The sequence below is a fragment of the Patagioenas fasciata genome, chromosome 7 (genome assembly GCF_037038585.1).
Source record: "Patagioenas fasciata isolate bPatFas1 chromosome 7, bPatFas1.hap1, whole genome shotgun sequence".
In the NCBI taxonomy this organism is placed as follows: domain Eukaryota; kingdom Metazoa; phylum Chordata; class Aves; order Columbiformes; family Columbidae; genus Patagioenas; species Patagioenas fasciata.
Window position 1 is genome coordinate 19,277,501 of NC_092526.1, and position 21,833 is coordinate 19,299,333.

The following is a 21,833-nucleotide window of genomic DNA, read 5'->3' on the forward strand; positions in this document are numbered from 1 at the left end:
ATTATCTACCCTGCCACACTTCACTAATGCGTCTTATCGTTTAGGTTGTTAATACTGTTCAGTGTAAAGACAGTCTTTCTGAGGTAGACTGTTCAAGTTCAAGGACAAGTCTTTTTCTTACGAAATGCATGACATTCAAAAAAAGACAACAAATAAATACTACATGTACAATATGTAGCAATGAGGTAGAAATGGTTTTAAAGAACAAATGTCTGAACGCACATCTGATGAAAAATATTTTTAAAAAGGAAATGAAAAGCCTCTAGCAACCGCATATAAACCACGAGAACAAAAACAAAACAAAACAAAAAATAGAAGCAAAGAGAATCACACAAAGTTTAGGTTTGGAAATAAACTTTTGCTTCTTTTTCTATTGTAAAACAACAAGAAGGAATGAATGTGCTCCCAACCTTGGTGTAGTACAGAACCATTTTATAAATATTTAACATTCTATAGGACTGATTCATATATTCTCACACAACTCTGTGGCAAGGCTGACCCATACTGCCGACATTCTACATATCACTGAGACAGGGAGGTGAAATTTTCCTGCTTTCAGTCTAATTGTCTTTGACAATTGCAGTGCCTAGTGCTACACTGGTTGTGTTGTATTTAAAAACAGGGGAAAGAGTAGAGACTTGTTCATTAAAGATGCAGTATCCCTGGTTCACAAAAATGCATCTGGCAGGTTCAAAATCGAATGTCAACCAAAGGTCCTTGCAGAGTGTGAGCTTCAGTTCATGTATTGGTTAGTCACCAGCACAGCTGGGCTTTTTTGAATTCTGAAATACTAGTATCTCCATGTTTACTAATGTGCTTCATATAATTCTGCAGATGATTAAATGACATTTTCTTTTTTAAGTAAAGAGACAAAGCTATTGTTTGGACACGGTGTGTATGCACATATAAATATTATATACACACATGCACACATACAAGATGGAAAGGAGTTAGTGTTGCGAGGACAGGGTTAGCTTTCAGAGCTGATGATGAAAACCAACAGACACCGATTATTATACATTGGAGGGATGACTTTTCTAACAAGGGCAGAAATCAGGAGCAATTCCTTTAAATCAGCAAGGTTATACCACCTTCAGATTGGTTTAAGTGAAAGGGTACAAGGCCCTACAATTTTTGGTGGCCTTGCTTTGTGACAAAGTTAATCCTTCAGATGTGAGTAACGCACTGTCCCTGGTGACAGAGCGCTTCAGAGACAGATAGATGCAGGGGGGATTATAAGAGCAGCCCTTTACCTGAAGTCATACGTATTTGCAAACAGTGAAAACCCTGGTCGGATCCCCAAATTTGCTTTCCATATATTCACATCTTGATGAAGGAATTAATTTGGATATTTTTGGCTACACAATCCCTTAAAGAAACATCCTGTGAAAAACACCTAAAGACCTTGTACCATTTTACAGAGCACAGCCTCCAAATAGCTGGTAGAGACACCCAGATGGTGTTTGGCCTATGTGTTTTAGTCAGATGGTTGATTTTCCCCTCCATAGGTTTGTAACGCTCAAGAAAACATTTCGTCCATCTATCTGCATTTGAGTAGAATACAAACTGACTAATAGATAAATAATCCGTGTGAAAGTAAATAGCCTTAAAGTAAACTGCCTTCACATTCCATTGATCAGCTCAGTCAGCAAACTCTTCTATATTGTCACTAATGTTCTAAATATTTTGGAGAGAAACATGCCAGAAGTAGAGAGTATTTTCCATTTCTGTCTCACATAAGGTCATTATGAACTCCTCCTTGAATTGATATTGATTCTTCAGCTTGCAGAAATATTTCTCCAATTTATTTTATTTTTGTTGCTGTAGGAATTGTTGCTGAAGGTACAAGGAAGAAAATGAGCTGATGCAGAATGGGATCCGCACATGAAAATACAACGTAGAGCATCTGCAGCAATAGGCTGGTACAGCAGATGCTCTTTAACCATTTCAGGTTCCTTAAAATCCGGGGCTGCGTGGGAAGCCCCAGCCAACCACTTGGGCATTTCTGTGACAGCAGCCTCCAGCTTTGCCCAGTTCTAAAAGACAGCAAACAGCTTTCTACTGTGGAGATGTCAAAGACCAGCAAATATTTCATCCTGAGGACACCATCAGAACATATTTTGTCTCTCTTTTCAAAAACAATCCTAACCTTAGGGACCTGCTCAAGTTCAAGATCATGTTTCAGCCCTTCCTGGACACTCCTTGACAAGAAAGCTGCTGAGAGGCGTGAAGGATGAGCATCATGCCAAAACCTCTTCACTAGGGAGAAACGGGGGCTGAATGTGGGAGGAGAGAGCAAAGCAGTAAGAAGGACAGAACATGGCAGGGGGGTCAGCTAGCTTAGACCCTCTGAACTGGGGGAAATTCCATCACAGGAGTGGCCAGAAACCACTTGGAGAAAGGCTGAGGTTCCTGCTGTCAATACTACCTGGTCAAGCTCTCACCAAATTCAACAGGCACCCTCCCAGAGCAATGCCAAGGACAGCTGCTGGCAAGGAAAATATTTGGGTAGCAATCTGGCTCTGTTTTCTTCTCCTTACAGCTGCTGTAAGGGGGTGCAGTTATCTGCTTTGGTTGCCCCAAATCTGAATTGAGCCCTGGAGAGAATGTGAGAGTGTGTGTGTGTGTGTGTGTGTGTGTTGAACCTGCATTTTCACACCATCTCAGTTTCTGCCTGCTTCTCACTTTGGTTAACATTTGAAAAATCTATTTCCCAGAGTGACTTTTCAAATAGAATGATTTAAAGCTGAAAGCCAAAGGGACCATTCAAAATTTGTTTGCTTTTGGTTTTGCTACCAGATAAAAAGAAGAAGAAAACACTTTGATATGTAAGCTTTCATTTTATCAACTGCAAAAAAAAAAAAGAGAAAAAAAAGTGTTAGGAGTATGGTTAGGACAAACAGTTAACAAAAGCTGGTTTATCAAAACTTGCCTGAGCCTTTCAGATGAACACAGCTCAATGGCAGATATGAAAGGCAATGTCTAAGACAGAAATTGGGTCAGCGATCTGCAATAGGGTACTTGCCAGTGTGATCAGCATGAACCTAGAGATAATGGGGACATCAGGATCTCCCAAATATGAGGATGGTGGAATAACCAGGGTGAAGAAGTAGCCTATGGAGGTTTGGGGAAGCAGAAAGACTGGGTTGCAATAAGGACCATAGACTGTAATTGCTGTTGAAAGGAAAAAGAAAAAAAAAAAAAAAAGGAAAAAGCAGGTGATATACTTAAGTCTTTTTATATCCTTAATGAAAGGCACTGTTTTTAAAATGGTACTTTTATGTTTAAAACATAAGTTTAAGATAGACAAAATGTTTGCCAGGAATCCCTCTTAAATTAGATTTTGGTTTATTTGCTCTGTTTTTAGCATCTTCTATCTAAATATATATATATATCTTAAAAGAAAAATAAAAGGAAAGTAATAATAGAGTCATAATTTTCCAGCAATATCACAAAATCCCTCATTAGCTGTCTGAATGCTAAACGTCTCCATTGATTTAAAAAAATGAACAAGGTGTGTACAATTTTTGAGAAGACAAACATGACCTAGTAACAGATTGGTATCTCTCTTCTTGGGGCTTTTCAGTGCATTTACTTAATGGTTTTGAATCTACATTACTTAACAGAAACGTTAAATGCCAGTGCTTTGCAACAGTTTTGTTACTGTCTCTTTAAAGTAAACAAAAAAAATACATTCAAAAAAGCAAGGCTGTTTTGTTCATGTGACGGCAGAGGCTTTGGGCAGTAGCAACACGCACTGCTCCTGCTCGGAGACATTACCCAACATCAGTCAGCTGTCACCAAAAGAGTTGCGCGGAAAGCATTAAAGGATAAAAAGAAAGAGGTAGGGTGGGGGGAGAACTGAGCAAAATGCCACACGTGCCAGCTAGTTTTTCCAGAAGGAAGACACCAGAGTAGGTATATTTGGAGGAAGAAAAAGGGGGGTAAAGAACACTAACACAGAGGAAAACTTAACTTCAGGGGAAAAAACAGCAGGTCTCTGAAACTCGTTTAGCAGGTTCGCATTCCTAATGTAATCTGACTTTTCTGTTGGTGGTGGTTTTTGCCCTGTTTCTTACTTTGCTTTCCAAGAGAAATGTAACAAAACTGAGGTAGAAAAAATGGTGGGCACACTCCAGACTGGAAGATTCCTAATGGATGCTAAAACAAGATTGCGTTAAGAACAATGGAGCTGTACGTACTACACAAAAACTCAACTTTACAGTTTGGGAAGGGGAATAAATGTACTTCAATGGTTCAGTTTTGCTTTGTTACTTGTACTGTTTGTTTGGTCACAGTCCACTGCATTGCTATAAACAGCTCTGCAACCCATAGCTCTGCCAGCGACCTATACAGATCCCACTCCCTACAGCTTCACCAAAATAACCTCAAAACTATGACTAGAGCCATGCAACAAAGGCCAGCAGTCACAGCCTGAGGTAATTTGCCTCTTGGAGTCCTACCAAATATTACATTTGACTGTTTCGGATGCTAACATAAACCAATTAAGTGGCTCTTTTTTCATCTATGCACCTTCTAAAGACTGCATCACGTAATTATCAAGGAGCAATATGCTGAAAACTCTTACAGTTTTCCAACAAGAAAAATCATTCTGCTCTGGTTTGATCTGACAAATTGGCAAAAGAACCGTTTCTGAATACTGGGAAATCCTTCTGTTTCTATGCTTAAAAACTGTAAAGCTTCAGTCTTATCACACTTTAGTTTTTTCCTGGATACATTCAAAGTAATTTTCCTTGCCATTTTCCAATTGTTGAGGTAAACATACATATTTCATATAAAGTAACATTGAAGCCTAGCCTATAACTCTCAGCAGTACATAGTGCTTTCAACACATTCCTTTGAGGTACTGTACAAATCACAATCACTTTCCTGAGTTTTTGCAGACAGAACATTAAAAGAAATGAACTGCAGAAATTAAGGTCCAGATTACCATTACCCTGTTTCACCTGTTCTTAGTTTAACACCGCAGAACAGACAGGATTGAGGAATACTGTTGCTCTTAGAATAGCAAAAATCTGGTTCTCTGTCACAACACAACCGTTCATCTCTTTAGTCCAATAATGTTTGAAGTTAAAGCTCTTTATATTAGCACATGCCACCAATGTAATTGTGAGGCAAACAAAAAATAAAGCACCACTTCAGGCACTTGACAGCAACTAAATCTCAAGAACAGCAGAATGGAATCAACACACAGGGTTCATGTCCTTCTGAAATCAACCCACTTGCACCTTGCTCCTTGGTGAGTATTGTCTAGCTTGAACAGAACTGAGCATCAACATGCGCTTTCTGTCATGTGTGGCTTTTTCAGATCAGCAGCTCTTGTTTGATGCGCTTTTCCTTCAAGTCTACCCTGGCTCTTTAGACGCAAGGTAAATTGTAGTCTTCCCAGTACCCTTTGCAATTTTAACACTACTGAAAAGGGTTCTCTACCCTATGTAGCAGGTTCTGTGTGTGCCAACATTCATTACTTTTTTTTTTTTTAAGTAGTATCACTGACTGCAACCAAACATTTTGTTCCATTCAACACATGTATCAAGCTCTTTTTGAGATATGCTAGGCTGTATCTTGCAGAATGCATTTTCAAAGTCTTGATATGTAACTGGCCTCAACTGGCTGGGCATAATGGCTGAAAGGTCTGTGGCTGGCATGGCGTGGAGTGGGCCCACCACGGCTTCCTGACACAAGTGAGCCACATCTAGTCCAGAAAAGCCTTCTGTGCGCTGGACAAGCAGTGCAACCTCCTTGTCATTGAGACAGTAATTGTGCTGTGAGAGCAGTTGTACTATTATCTGGTGCCTCGCTGTGCTGTCAGGAAGTGGGATTAAAAGTCGTTTCATGAAGTACCTTCGAAGAGATTCATCAATTTCTTCCGGTTTACTCGTGGCGCAAATTACTACTATTTGGTCCTCAGCAGAAGTCAGTACAGTGTCCAGCTGCATAAGGAACTCGGTTCTCATCCGACTTACTGGACTGTGTTCTTCATTCACTTGAGAGGAAAGGAGCATATCAATGTCACTAACAAAAATCACTGAGGGTTGGCGACACCTTGCCACAAGGAAGGAGGCATGGACAATTTTTTCTCCTTCCCCTAACCACTTTGTGACAAGGCCAGAGCCAGTGATTTTGAAAAACGTGGCCCCCAGCTGACTAGCTATACATCTGCCCATTAATGTTTTGCCTGTTCCCCGAGGTCCAAATAAAAGGATGCTCCGAGGTAGAGCAGTCAGTCCATTGAATGCATCTGACCTCAATACTGGCCATAAAACCTCCTCCTTAATGACGGCCTTTACTAGATCTAGGCCAGCAATGTCGCTCCAGTCCACGGGAGGTCCTTGGTTGATAATCTCATTGGTAACAAGGTCAATGAGGTGTGTGTCAGTATTCTTCAGTTGCTCGTCCACAGAGTGGTTGGATGAGGTAGCTGCACGAAGTCCCGGGCCTTGCATTGGGTGAGGGAGGAGCTGCCTGTGCTCGTCACCATGCTCATTCATTACTGGGGAGGTATACTTCCCAAACGAGTCACTCGATCTTGAACCCAGTGAGTTTTTAGCAGTACTATAGGATGGGGGTGTTAGAGCCCTACTGGACTGGCTGCTGAATTTCCTTTGCTGTTCAGAGGACATTAGCTGCTTTGTTGGCTTAAATGCTAAGGATGATGTTTCAGCACTTCTGTCAAAACCATTCCCCCTGTTTGCATTTGAAATGCTGTTGTCGGGCATTCGATACATGGGACTCTGTGTAGATCTCTGCTGGCCATAGCTGTAATTTCCATAACTGGAGTCCATTTCTCCTTGCCCCGCCATGTAGAAAGCTTTCCTTTTGAGAGAGCTGGCTGAACTGTTTGTCAGGGCAGATGGTGCGATGGGCGTCAGAGCATGGCCTTGGTAGGAGTAGCTGGGGACGGTGGTGGGGGGCAGAGGGGTCGGAGCAGGGATTCCTGAAGGCAGGTATGCCGAGGGCGGTGGAGCACCCCCAGGGCTGTACCCAGGGCCAACAGCAGTTTGAGGAGGATAACTGGTGGAAGGGTAGCTGTAACTGGAGAGGTTAGAGGTCCCATTGTAGCCGGGGACAAGGGCAGGTGGTGGTGGTGGTGGGGGGGGCTGTAAAAGTCCCGAGCTGTGCAGGGGGGATGGATGAGGGGATGGAAGTGCAGGTGCTGGCTGGCCGCTGTAACTGGTATGCAAGTATGAGCCATTGTATCCTGCGGCATATTCCTGAGATGGGAGCCCTGAATGAAGGCTGGGAACGGTGTGACTTCCGCAGGTGCTGCTGGAGTAACTGGGTTCAGCCAAGTTACTGGCCACCCCAGGAGAGCTCCCGATGCTGGCCGAGACATCTGTGGGTGGGAGGGCTGCACTTACCCCAGCTTTGCTGGCCGTGATAACGTCTGGAACACAGTTCATGGCATACACGCTCTCCGAGTTCAGTGATGGCTGCCAGGGCTCGCTTTCATTCTTCCGGCCATTCACCAGCCCCGAGGGAGCTTCAGAATAATTACTGAGAATAGGCCGCTCGGCTGGGCCTTCCAAAATACCAGAGTATTTTTCTGCGTACTTTTTCAGAAGATTGGAGGCAGTCAGAGCCGAGATGTCGTCGTTGGCCCAGGCGTACTGGTAGGTGCGCTGCAGGTGCCCCCGGTAGGCTTCCACCTTGTGGGCAGGGGACCGGGTGGTTGAAGTGATGTCGAAGTGCTGTTCTGGCCACTGGGCATGCTCCGGCGTCCACTGCATCTTCAAGCCTAGGGCAGCAGGAAAAAACAAAGATCAGCCTTTTTTGGATGCTTTTAAATGATTTCTCAAACGTACAGTCCGTGAACCTCTTCAGCTCTCTGAAATAGTGTACTTAACACCACAAACACCACAAACCCTTAAGGGAAGAAAACGCAATGCCTTTATGAAGCAGTATAAACTGCTTGGTTTATTGTAGGAACATACACACAGAGCCACGCTTTTTGTTGATTCAGCAGGGGGTTATTTGTTTGTTTTAAAAAAATATAGGTAAAGCCAGATTTCTCAAAGTAATTAAATAAGACTCAGTACGTTTTAAATTCTCTGAGTGCAGATGCATTATTAACATACAAGGCATCCAACTGCTCTGTCCTCTCTCATCATGGTTTCAGTTTTATGTTTTAACCAACATAAAAATATGAGACACAGCTGACAGATCACATCTAGGATACCTCTCTTATTTGGTACTGAACACCTAGTTAGCGCAGTATAATGCACCCTGCGCAGAACAATATGACACAGACATAGCAGGTCATTCCATAATCCAACTCTCATCTAAAGTGGTCCACGACAGTTTCAAATCTGCTTCGTGGAGTGCAGCAAAGCAATCTCCCAGGCAGCGCTCCGTCGCTTTCATCACACAAAGCCTACAACTCGGTATGAATTACAACTGGCTCCTTTCTGCCTCTCAGTTCTGTTGTTGAGGCTCTGGAAAAAAAAAACCAACAAGCATGACTTGTCTGTCCGTCTCCTTGCTTGCTCTGCCTTCCTCCCCCCTTGCCTGACAGCCTCCAGGGTACAAAGAGAGAGGGTTAAAGAAAAAAAATAAATAAAAGAAAAAGAAAAGAAAAAACAAATGAAGCCAAGTCCCTAAAAGTTCTGTGCCTTCCACAACTGGTTATTAAAAACAAACAAACAAACAAACCCTATCAACAATTTAAAAAAAAAAGAAAAGTGTCATTTTAAAGCAATTAATCTCTTAAATTATGTGATGTAAATTATCTCATCTCCTTGCAATCCAATGCAGCAGTAAGAGCAATTTACAAGCGTTAAGATAACCCCCTCCTAGTCGTACCTATGCACGGTAGACACGTGGCTGTTTTTTGTACAGCTGTATCAAATAGACCTCCTTAATCTCTCTCGTATTACGAAAAGTGATTTTTGCAAATAGTCTTGTGCCCTCTGGCACAGATTCCCTGATAAGGAGAAGGCCCAGTCGAAATGAAGCATCTGTGGCACTAGCTCCCCTCTGAATTACTGCAGACTATTTTGACAGCTCCTACCCCCTCCTGTTTTTCTCCCCAACCCCTTTAGCTCTCCATTGCCTGACTCCGGCATCTGACACGGCCAGCTTAGCCTCGCTGAGCTAAGCCTAACACAGCGCGCAGTTTGGTAACAGAATGGCATGTTTATTCCCTTCTGACTCCCTCTTCCTTGTTTGCAAAACCACTGCACCAGACACTGGAAGTTAATTAGCAGGATGATGCTGTGCTAATTGTGTTAATTTACAAGGTTTTAGTCAAAGAGAATCATGCCAGGGCTGGCACTGCTGTCATGCTTCCCACTTAATGATTAAGAAATACTGAAAACAAGGTGGGAAGAATTGGAGTAATTACACAATAAATGAATAAAGCAGGAGATTAATTTCCAATTATATTTTATTGCAGTTGCACTCATTTGCATTTGGATTCTTCATTTTTATTTTTGGATTCATGTATTTGCAAATCATCAAATCATTTAAATTTAGCCTGAAAACTGCAAAGTACCTCTAATTGAGCCTTATATTTTATTAGCACAAGTACTGCAAATCTCATTCCATGTGAGCATGCCATTGATTACTTGTGATTTTTTTTTTCTTGAGTGTTCTCTTTCTCTCCCATTTTTCAAACACTTTGACAGCTTGAGAAAAATGTCTGTTAACAATTATACAGTTATCCTATAAAAGTTAATTCAGATAAGTGCTTTTGACAAATGCAGCTTTGAAACTGAGGGTTTGGCAGATTTATTTATTTCATTTAGTGTTAATATAATCTTTTTTGCTAATTGTTTCTGATGTTTCAACCACTGACTTTCAGAGGGGGTAAATGTATCTTGAAATTGGGTGAAATTATAGAAATCATGCTCACGCACAACAAAAAGGAATTTTAATGAGAAATTATCAGAAACTTTTCAGAAATCACGCTTTGCTAAATTCAGCCAGAAATCTGGAAAACAAATCACCAAGGGCCAATTACATTTAATCACTATATAAAATTCTTCTAGAGTAATGGAATTTACTTCAAGCTTTTTAAAAAGGAAAGCATATTAATGATCTTGTAACGCAGAACTACCTAAAATACACACAAGTTCATTAACCCCCCAAAAAAGGGAAAAAAAAGAAAAAAGCCAACCAAACCGAAGAAACAAGACCTATCGATGTTCTGCAATATTTGGCTTATAAATTTACCAAAACACTGAAAGCTTCTGTTACAGACATGCAGAACAACTTGAGGAGATTGATGCTTCATCAGATACTAATCAATGGATGCCATGAGATAGACTCTTTGCAAAGAATGCAACTAAAGCAGCAGTGAAACTTTTGAAAAAGAAGGAAAATACACAAGGATGGAGCAGAGAATCTGGCTGAGCTGGTAATCGTACTGTAGTTAATGAATATGCTTTTTGGCACATTATCCTTAATGGCTTGTAAAAGGAAGACTATTCAATTTAAAGAGATGAAAGAATGCACTAGGTCAGAGCACAACAACATATACAATACACCACCCACTTAGCAAGCTTTTCAAAATTCCTCACCCAAATACTTTTAAAAAATTATCAATTGATCTGATTTAGAATAATTCTATTTCTAGTCACAGTGGGGAGACATATTTAGATGGTATGAAAACTCCAATCTTTGAATTTTATTTGCCTAGATTAATTTATTTTCCTTATTATGAGGCTGCAAAAGAATGTGAGAAAATCTGAATTATCTGTCATAAGAGGAGGGGGGAAATCACATAATCAGCATACTTTATTTGGAACAATTGCTAGTAGTTTCACATCGTCATGCTATCTTTGGATATGCTCACTGCACAATAATTGAAAGTTTATTTATTGATGCATATTAAATACCAATGCATTTAACAAAGGCTGTAAAGGCAGGATTAGGCACTGATTAGATAAGCTTAAGAGAATGGGACTGTTCTCATCTCATGAAACATAAGCATTTATTCCAGCACATTGCAATCATTAGTGTTATTTGGAAGCACAGGTTAACAGTTAACCATAAGCATATTTTTTGTATTAGTATGCAGTGAAGAAATTTGTATTTACATGGAGTTTGCTGGAATGGTCTGGAGCGGGGGGCACAAATTTTATAATAATCGAAAAAACAGGAAACTTCTGGTAGGTTTGACACCATTTGATAATAGTTCAATAACAGTTTGACAACAGTCAAATGTCTGATTTCGGAGAGAAAAAAAAAAAAAAAAAGGAGAGTTACAGTTTCTTTACATTCTGGAAATGTTTTTCTTTCCCACCTAATTACTTGATGTTTGCAGCCGCCTCATCTCCGTGTTTCAAATTGTATTTTATTAGTTCATTTTTGCTTGAATTGGTATACTTTCCTGCATTTCTTTTGTTAGGAATCCAAATGCTGTCATAAACATCTAAAATCAGGTAAATAAGGGCATATTTAGAGGTTGCATTTTTTTTAGTGTAATTTAAACTTCGATATTACCCACGATCCTGCAGATAGTATATTTGCTTAATAACTTACTGAAAATCCAGAAGCAATACAAGGCTGAAACTATTTTTAAAAACATCTTTGATAGCTTAGGAATCCTCTGAACTATCAACATTTTTGAATGGTGTAAACCGTGCTGGTACGGGCTGTAAAAGGTAAAAGAAAAGGATTCTATTCTCTAAGTCCAGGTATGTACTTATCAGAGAATTGCTTTTAAGATAAATTTAATACATTATATAGGAGAGGTAGTGCAGGCTCTTTTAGCAGTATCTATTTTTCCTTGTCTTGACAGCCCTGCTATACATCTCCTCTTCCTCCAGCTGGATCTATCCAAATTACATTTAAAGTAATTATAGTCAACAATTTCATTATTCAATTACTTCAAACCAAGTGTTTGACCATTATTTTTTTCTCTTCTAATTTTGTGCACTTAACCTAAAAACGTAAAATCTAATACATACTACTTCATCAATTTCACATACAATATCTCCATATGGCAGAAATTCACTTAAAAATTCTGATTTATGAATTAAAAGAAACAAAACAAAATAAAAGAAAGAACATCAGAGCTGGGAAAAAATAACATTGTAATCCGAACACAAAAAGGAACAAGCAATGTTCTACACATCCTGGATGTCCAGCAGGGACCCAATCCTGCTGGGAGCTTGAGTGAGTTTGTGCATATGAAGAACCCTCCTCTGCTGGTGCCCTCAGTATCAGGTCAAATTGCTCAGCCTCTTACAGGATTATATGTGTTACAGAAGAGGAAGATAAATAACCAGCCTTTCCTTTCAATTTAAATAGATGTGTTTCTGTTGAAAACAGACCTGGAAAAGTCCAGAAATACAAGCGAGCACCATGTTTGGAGAAAACACAAAGAATTTGTGGTGTCCCACAGACAAGTCCAAATGATGATAATCACCTTCCAGCTAACCAAGCTGGTTAGCAATGACCCGCTTTAGACAAAGGACACTGGGACTTCAGTAAACCTCTCATCCATTCACATCTCTAATAAAATAATCAAGCTAAAATTAAATCATGCGCATCTGTGGTTTTCTGAAGATAATGGCAGAGGTGGCATTGCAGTTCCAGAAATGCTGGGGAACGAAACATAAATTACGCAGAGCTACTGTGCACAAGGAACTAGAAACAGGGCAGCACACCAACCTTCGCAACCAGTTACCAAAGTTTCCATTTGGATCAGAGGCCTATAAATGTTCCTTCAACATACCCGAGGCAAGAGAAAATAATTATTCTCCTGTTGTGGCCTCTCTGTTCCTACCCTGTTCATCCCTGCACTGCCTTAGGTCCTATCTAGCACAGGTCTGCAGGTTCATTTGTAAACGTCAGTGGCTCAAGCAGGTTCTTAACGTTAGGCTTGTGGTTATTAATAAACATGATCTGAGCAACTGCTTAGTGCGCTGTTGAAAAACGGTAGGCTGTACCAGGGGCAAACAAGCCAACTAGATGCTTCTGATCACTGTCCACAACAGACACACAGGAGCACCCTGTTGCAAGGTAGGAAACAACTTCAAAACCCCAGCTCCGAGTGCCACCAACCCTCTTCCCTCCTGACTTGCCAGTGGATGTGAAATCACATCACTTTGAGTTGCTTGCACATTTAGCGAAAATCTCCAAAAGCTGCCTCTGCCCACTGAACTGTTACTTTCAGCCCAATCTTCAATTATAAATGATGCTGGGTATCTGTACAATGGACCATAATGATTTTGGCTAATGGCTTGCTTCTTGTGGACAGGCAGAGTTCAGCTCTGCCAAAACAGCCATTGACCTAAATAGGCATTTCACTGAAACTGTGCCAGCACTCTTCAAACCTCATACTTCAGTTAGAGCCAGAGGTGTTAGTACCTTGAGGATCAGGCCTTAAATACACAATTTAAAATACTTTTGAAGCATTGTACAGAGCTGAATATATGAGTCATGCCATAACCCCTGTTTGAGATGTAGGACATGCAACTCCCTGGGTTTGTACTAAATTTGATAATATTTTGTAAGACTGTATACTGTCATATGTCCCATAATAATAAAAATTAATTCAAGATAAAACATTTCTTTTACACTCCATTTTTTATTAATAAGCATAATTTCAGCTGTTTGAAGATAGCGCAACTGATCTCTCCTAATTGGAAACAGGAGGGATTTTGAAGAGTGGATTGAGCTAATTATGTTTTGCAGGGGGGGAAAAAAAAAAAGAAAAAAGAAAATTATTCCCACATTTATTTTCTAATTACTCAGTGAAGACCTCTGCTCCAGTCCATGAGGAACTCCTTTGACGTCAAAGGATCTGGTGGGAGGAAAAGCCTCCAACTGAGCTGCCCAGCCACATGGGCCCAACTTTGGAAGCTTTTTTCAGTAAGTGGCAGCCACAAACTCATGAAAACAGGCCTTGAAAGTGCTCTCAGCATTTTCTTAGTAGGGGTCTGTTCTTCCTCTTATTATATATAGCCTATGTATGCCACACGCATCAGTGGGAGCAAGCTGTTGGCAGGGTGTTTACAATATGATTCCCATCTAGCATGGATAGTGAAAACATTTCAATCTTTAAAACAAAACACTTAAATCATGAGTAATATCAAAGATCATATATATGTCAACAGCACTTAAAGATGAAAGCAGTAAGAAAAACGCAACATGTTTTAAAAGAACCTGGACCAGTTAAAAATGAAATGCCAGACACAGAATCTCAAACTAATACATCCCAATTATCTAATTTAAATACTGTCAAATGATTATTCCTTTTAAATCACACTTTCACACCTCACAACAGCAAATTGCTATACATTTACAGCAAATGAGTTTTCTCCCTCCAAGCCCCCTCCCTGCCATTTACATAAAGCAGCTCTTTGATAGTCACAAAGACATTTCTGGCTAAACGGCCTTTAGCAGATCCATCAGCTTCAAAGGCCTTATGAAACAGAAATAAGGAAAAATAATAGTCAAGCAAGCAAAGGAAAACTGGGTCCAGAGAGGACGCTATCACATTTTGCCAGCAGAAGCAGGCTGGATCTGCAGGCCAACAAAGCAGCAGCCCACAGAGGTGGATGACAAGGGCTGTAGCTGTTACTTGGGCACCCCACGGGAGCCCCCAGGCTGCTGCCGGCCCTGGGAGTAACAGTGTCCCTGGGGCACCAGCCCTTAAGCATAAAAATATTCTCAGTTCAGGGCTTCATCCTTGCAGCGTAATCACACTGATGCACTATCGTTGTGTAGCATAAGTAAACCCATTGGTGCATGCATCAGAATCCTTCTATATAGATAATTGGTCATATTTGTGACTAAATACAGTTTATCTTTAAAATATTTCACTATCTCAGCCTGCTCTCACTGTACTTGTTTTCTCATAACACTGTTCTAGGCTGACTAGAACACACACTAACAAAGACAATAACTGCAATGAGTTTTCTTTTAATCTGTAATGATGCTTTCTCTTCCCAGGCTTTATATTTTTAAGCTATGTTTGTCAAGTACCTCCAAACAGTACCATGTCCTTAAAGGACAGAGTATATTTTGTCAATGCCAAACAAATACCTTAATAATAACCAAGAGAATACTCAGAAGGACAGCAATTGTAAACAAAAGCATAACTTATAAAAAAAGTCACTTTTGTAGTCCGCTGAACACACTGTTATATCTATAATGTATTTTTAAAGTATTAATATCCCAAACAATCTGCAATTTATGCCTATATAAACATGAGAATCAATATAACTAATCCATTATAACTCTAGTGATTCTGATAATCAAAGTATTCATCTGGTAAAATACAGTTATAAATGAATAGGGAGTTTGGCCACCTGGCACAAGTAGTTATGCATATTTGCAAATGCAAAATAGTTTAGACCTGGAGCATGATTTTGCTCCCACTGAAGTGCTTACTTCAAGTCTCCCATGAACCCAACTGAAGCTTTTAGAAGTGCAGAAAAATGCAGACTCTCTTTTTAAGCAAGAAAATCACAGAAGTAGCTTTTTCCTCAGTTCCGCTTACAGAGGTGGAGTTTGAAGCACATTTACCTTAAAAGAGCATAACACAAATACTTAAAAGAAGAGCAGATAAAACAGACTCACTGCTTTATCGTGTTTCTCACGTAATCAACTACAGCAGATGAAACACAGAACCCTGAACTTGTTTCTAGCAAGTAAGCAAAAGGCAAAAGGAATGAATTTTCAGCACTAGGGAGCCTCCTATGGAACCTTCAGATCCTGACCTAAACTCTTCCAGGAAAAAAAAAAAATCTGAAAATTATAATTTTTAAATATTGGATTCTATTTTTTTTTTCAGTTCCTGTTACTAATTGTGATTCAGTAAATTGTTCCTTTTACTGGCATTTTTTCACTCACACTTAGAGTTATTGCTTGGTTCCTCACTGTAAATCAAGTATTTTTAAAACATTTTTTTCATGTGTCTTAAATCCATTAAGACAATTTCCTTCTTAAGCTCACTTCCTTTTGCCAAATGAGGATCATCAGGACATACCACACATGTCCACAGGGACAGCAGAGCTAATGAATATGTATGTTTTATGTCACAACAGAGCACTCCCCTTGTTCCGCAGTATCGACCTTCTCTTATGTGAGTAAATAACAGGTGAGCACTTGTGCATGAGGATAAATGGGGTTAAAACTGCCATAAAGGGACATACTTTATTTGAACATAGTGGGTGCACAATAAATAGATATTTAAGTGATGCTGCATTATTTTTCTGTCATGCTGTTCAAAAATGTTCAAAAATAATCTTGCTCGAAAACATAAGACCAAGTTACATAGCAAGAGTTATTTAAAATATTTTTTCCTCCTAATAACAGCAACAGCAGTCTGTATAAATATCACTGCATTATATTTTTAATATATTTTCCAGCGATCATGCTTTAAAATATATATGTAATTATGTATGTATTTCATAGCTTTATATATAGTATGAGAAGGTTAATTCCAAAGATTTATCTAACCAGCTCTTTTTGCCTCATAAACATGAAGGCAAAGATGCATTTCAGCAAGTTTCAAAGCACTGCAGTCAGGTTTGACCCAATATAATCAACTAGCAAGAGTGAAAAAGCAAATTTATATGGGCCAATACCACAATACTCCAGACTGTAACCAGTAATACTGCTTTCCTTTTAAAGCGCTTATTCCAAAACCTACCAACATAAGAAAGGTATGAACAGTTGCTTTACTGAGATTAGAGTACCTCTGCTAATTAGCTAAATGAGAACAAATACTGATTAAATGTATATATAGAAGTAATCTGATACTCAAGAAAAAAAACAAAAACAAAAACAAAAACGAACACCACCTTTCTTAGTAAGACTACACAGTGTATAAAGCTTTCGCAAAATTTTGTGTTATTTATACATTTTGCTTTTTGGCAATCTGCACATTAATTTTTAATGAAATAGTAAAGAGATGTTGCATCTCACACTTCGATAAAAATATTCTATAGCCAGGACTGGGTGACATAGTGCATTAATTCAGTGTCCTTCACTCCTGGGACCTGCGTATAATTTAGTCCAGCCTGAAGAAAATAACTTTGATCTGAAGGCTGTGGAAAAAGCTACATATGAAATGAGTTTTGGTGAGGTTAGTGTTGTTTCTTATATACAAGACGCCATATGAAGATAAACTGCTTTAGAATGCTCCTGACGTGGCCCAGGATTAAGAGCAGGGAGCTCTTAGCAGAGCTCATCCACTCTCTTGCTTTTCCCCGTCGTACCAGACACACACACCACATACATTTCTCTCTCCTATAAGCATCAGAGTGACTGGTGCTGGCACACTGTCTTTTCAAAGAGAATATCCCACGTAAAAGGATTGTATTATCAACCCATATACTTATTTGGTCTCTCCATTAAAAACAAACAAACAAACAAACAACGTCTATATTTCAGCATGAGAGATGACATTGTAAGAAGGGATGATGCTATCCCAGGGAACCCGAGATTTGCTCCTCAAGGCACAGAACACCTTAGCTAAACCATCGGGATGGCTCTAATCCGGCTGTGAGGGGACCCAGAGCTCCGGGATGGCTCCTGCCCGGCCGGCTGTGCAGCAGCTGCCCCTTCCTGTCCTCCCTGCTCCCCCGGCGCACGGAAATAAGATTAAAAGCAGGAGCATAACCAAAGAATTGGCATCCTAGAAACACTAAGCTGAGCTAAACCTTTTCCCCACTTAAACCTTTCAATTATTGTATTTCACAAATTCCGAAGATTCTTTCTTGCTCATTCAATTAAATGTGTATGAATTAACTACTGAAAAAGAGAATATAGACATTTTTTTGAATGCTCTTGGTTTGAGATTTACTGTGTTGTTTCCTGAGCATTTGAATGGAATTATACAGACTGTTCAGTTAGCTTGACAAATTATCTGGGGGATGGGGTGAGGAGCAACAGGAAATTTTCTATAGACAAATACAGAAATCTCTCTGTATGTGCTTATACATTTCTACATTTTACACACACAGAGAATGTCTTAACCAAGAAATTTAACTCTGCATATGCCGATATGTTTGCCATATTCCTGGAGAGAGTAGGAGGGAAAAGAAACTAACTTCTTATGTTGTATGTTTGTTCTCCTTTCCCAAAAAAAAAAACAAAGTTCACCCCACAAAAGGAGAAACTGAGCTGTGTCCTGAAACCCACAGTATGTCCTTGAGAGGCTGCACAGGCGTTTCAAGGGGCAGAAGGGAATAATGTGCTGGCTTTAAAAAACAGAAAGAAATGGTAAAGCCCAGCTGATAAAATGTGACATTCCTTTGCAGCTATTGCACAAATGCAGCCTTTTCTGTAAAAAGCCTTTAAGAGACAACAAAAATCTAAACCATGCAATGATCATATCAATAACTAGCTAAGCATTGTTGACAGCTTAAATAACAATAAACTGTGCAATGTTTTTGTGTAATTTTGTCCATAGTGTTATTGCGTATGTAGGCACCTAATGATGAAATAGTTTTAAAATTTGCTTCAGGGTACAGAAGTCAAGCTCCATCAATTAGAATCTCAAAGCGCACTACAGGCACACATATACAACTGAATAATAGCACTTGTGTTTTATGATGTTTTAAAAAAATGCACTCTTTTACTTGATGTTTGATGATGCACACTGAAGTCCTTTCTCTCACAAAATATACAATACATCACGGCTAACTGTAAAAATTTCAAAGAGAAGGTAGAAAGTTAACGTCACAAAAAGAGCCAAAAAGGGGTTTTGGTGTCAACACAAGATGTCTGGACCTCGAAGTTCCTGGGCTTGATTCTCATGGCAGTTCTCTGGTTTGAAGTCACAAGAACCATTGAAGTTTACAGTTTATTGTGATGGAGATAACTGTCCCTCATTTTTTACTTTAGGCAACTATTTTTCAGCAGTTAATGACACAAACGATATTTTGTTCACCAGAATTTGGGGTTTGCGATACACATTTAATTAAAATATAGACAGAGAGTTCTGATGTTTGCTGCACTAGCTCAGTTTCTGATTTCTTTCCTATGCCTAATAAGGTGGTTTTCAAATTTTATTGAATGTGAACCTTCTTAAGATTTGCTGTGCACTGACTGGACAGAAGTCTGATTTTAGCCACACTCCCAGACCCCAGTCCAACAAACTGCCTTCAGCAGCAACACATCTCCCAGGGGTGTCTCCCTTCGTCCCACCTTTGTCATTTCTCCAGTCAAATTTTATTACAAGGGTTCAGTTACAAAACTCCATCCAATTTTGTGTTAGATAGTATTACAAAAGTGCATCCACATACATTTAATTTTAAAAATGTTATACACTATCAGCAGTAACATCAGGATTTTACTAAATACTCGGCAACTGTCAGCTGAAATTCTTTTTTCTGTAAACACTTGTCTTTTTATCCAGAATGGGTAAGTAACATACAGGAATGACTTAAAAGAAAGCTTAACATTAATACAGTTAAACACAGCATCAAAAATTAAGGTTATAAATTAACAAATATTTACGGAAGTATTTGACACCGGTAGTAAAATTTATTAAGCTTGGGTTTTAATTTGGAAAATAATTTTTAAAAGTTAAAAAAAGAAAAGAAACAGGTTGAATTATGAGGTGCTGTGTGATTGCTAGTAAGATTTACAGATCTTACAGATGTGTAAAAGATTTACAGATAACAACTGAAAGATGCATTACACTAATCAGAGAAATGTATAACATCTGAGAAGCAGGTAGGAGTGAATAATTTTAATTTTCTCTCTTCTTATGGCTTTATATACTTACATCGGGGAAGCAGTGGAAACCTAAATATGACCTTATTTAGATATATTAACTGAAAAGTTTTTGTTGAATTTTTAAGCAAACAGGATTGTGCTTCTGCTGCTGCCCATCTAGTTTTCCAATGTGTTAAATTGGATGGCTACTTGGATGGCTCTCTATTCATTACTGAACTGTGGAAAGGAAACACAGAGGTGGCATTTTCCTTTTAAACCATCTAATGCCTTATAGCCAGATTCCAAAGCATCAAGGAGAGTACTTTTTTTTTTTTTTTTTTTGCTAGACAAGCCGTCGTAATTGAAATGAAGTCTAATCAGACTCATTACTGTTTTCAGCAATTTGCACCACCAAAGATGCTTATTAGGTAACAGTGTTTAATAAACCGCTCTTTAGAAAACTACCAGTAATGAGCCCTTAACAGCCAATCTTTAGCGTGAATGTAATGTGAAAAGTGTTCCTAGCGCTGAATAGATTTTCACATTTAGTAGTGTCATAATTAAGCTCAAGGAAATGGTAGCTATGATGATAGATTTACTGCAATATAGACTTTTTTTTTCTCCTGAAAATATATTAATATTTGAAAATACTTAGAGTTCAATAATATTTCCAGAGCAAATTTAAAACTATTTAAAAGACTGGATTAGCTCTGTAAATTGTACTTAATCAGAGATTATTTATGGAATGCATAGAGTATTGTAAATCAGGTATCATCTGCCAGGCATGCATCAAGTTAATTCCACCTAGCTTTGTTTGACTGCTCTTCCATCACTTAACAATTTCCAGTCATTAATACACAAATAATAAATGTTGTTGTCACCAGCTGAATGATAATGAACAAAAATGGCCAGTAAAGAGAGACACTTGAAAAAACACTTGTCAGTTCTCCTTCCACAGTAACAGCTGAAAATACTTGATAAAAAATAGACCAAATTGTTTGCGTATAATATACGTATTTATTTACGCAGATACACACGCACTTATATACAACTAACGCTGTTTTTTCTACACGTACTATCAACTCCTAGTACCCACTTAGCATCAAAAACCCCAAGTTCCTAATATAAACAAGACCACAGCTCTGAAAATGTAACATTGTGACGTATATTATTCATAAAACACAGTCATCAGCAAGAGATAAGTTTTCATCACTAGAAAGTTAAATTTAACTAGACGTACACCTTGCTGCACTAGTCATATCAATACTAGTACCCAACAAATGCTGAAAGAGGCAAAAAAGAAAATAAATAGCATGTATAAGCTCTAGCTAGTTAAATATCCAGAGCTAATCTTGAGAAATAACCACTGTTATCTCACCAGATTGATTTAGGTCTGACATAATACTTAAAGTTATTAATAAGAAATCACCAAGACTCCTTTTTTGTTTCCCACTAGGAGAAATACACAGGGATGCAAATGTTGTTTTGCTTATCAGAGATTCTGCTGGAGAAGGTTTGTGTCGGCAGCCAAGACTTTGGAAAGAAGTGCATAAAGATGAGTGATCAATAATGAAACCACCAACCAAATGATAAAGACTAATTCTTTTGAACTGAGATTTCTATATCAGAATTCCATGTTAAGATGTTAAAAATTCTGTTACTGAATGAGTGCTTATTACACCTCCTGTATACCCTAGCCCTCAAACTTCAGTAATTATAAATGCAGCCCTCTAAGTCTCCATATCTGCAGGTTTCTGAATCAATATGACTACGAGAACCGAGACTACCAAATTAATGCCAGTTTCACTTGATTTTGTGATATGTGCTTCTTTGTACTACAGTGGGAAAAGCAAGCAAACAAACAAAACAACCAACCCCACACCCAGAGCTTATTCCCAGATGGGTTTTTGTAGCTTTCAAATCAAAATATCTTCCAATTTTTTAAGTCTGAACTGAATTTGTACCCAGATTCAACAGTTTTAGTGTTGCTGCCTACCCTATCATGCAATTCCAAACTTTGCAACTTTGTCACACAGCTTCTGCTCTCTGTAAAATAACATTGAAAAAAATGAACAAAAAAACCCAAAACCAACCAAACAAAATCAACAACAACACACACAAAAAAAAACTACATAGAGACTCCACAGCTGCTTTGGACTGCTTCCTCTTGTATCTCTGAATAATACATT

The 21,833-nt window shown here is 38.9% G+C and overlaps 1 protein-coding gene across 5 annotated transcripts in view; it reads right to left on the bottom strand.

Moving 5' to 3' along the window:
* Window positions 1–21,833, bottom strand: part of FIGN (fidgetin, microtubule severing factor) — a 102,579-nt gene that overhangs the window by 1,958 nt on the left and 78,788 nt on the right. For all 5 annotated transcript variants that reach the window (XM_071810982.1, XM_065841573.2, XM_071810983.1 and 2 more), the window contains one exon: window positions 1–7,759. This exon is cut by the window's left edge and continues 1,958 nt beyond it. In XM_071810982.1, coding sequence (XP_071667083.1) covers window positions 5,511–7,759 — 2,249 coding nt within the window. In that variant the 3' untranslated portion in view covers window positions 1–5,510. The remainder of the gene's footprint in view (window positions 7,760–21,833) is intronic.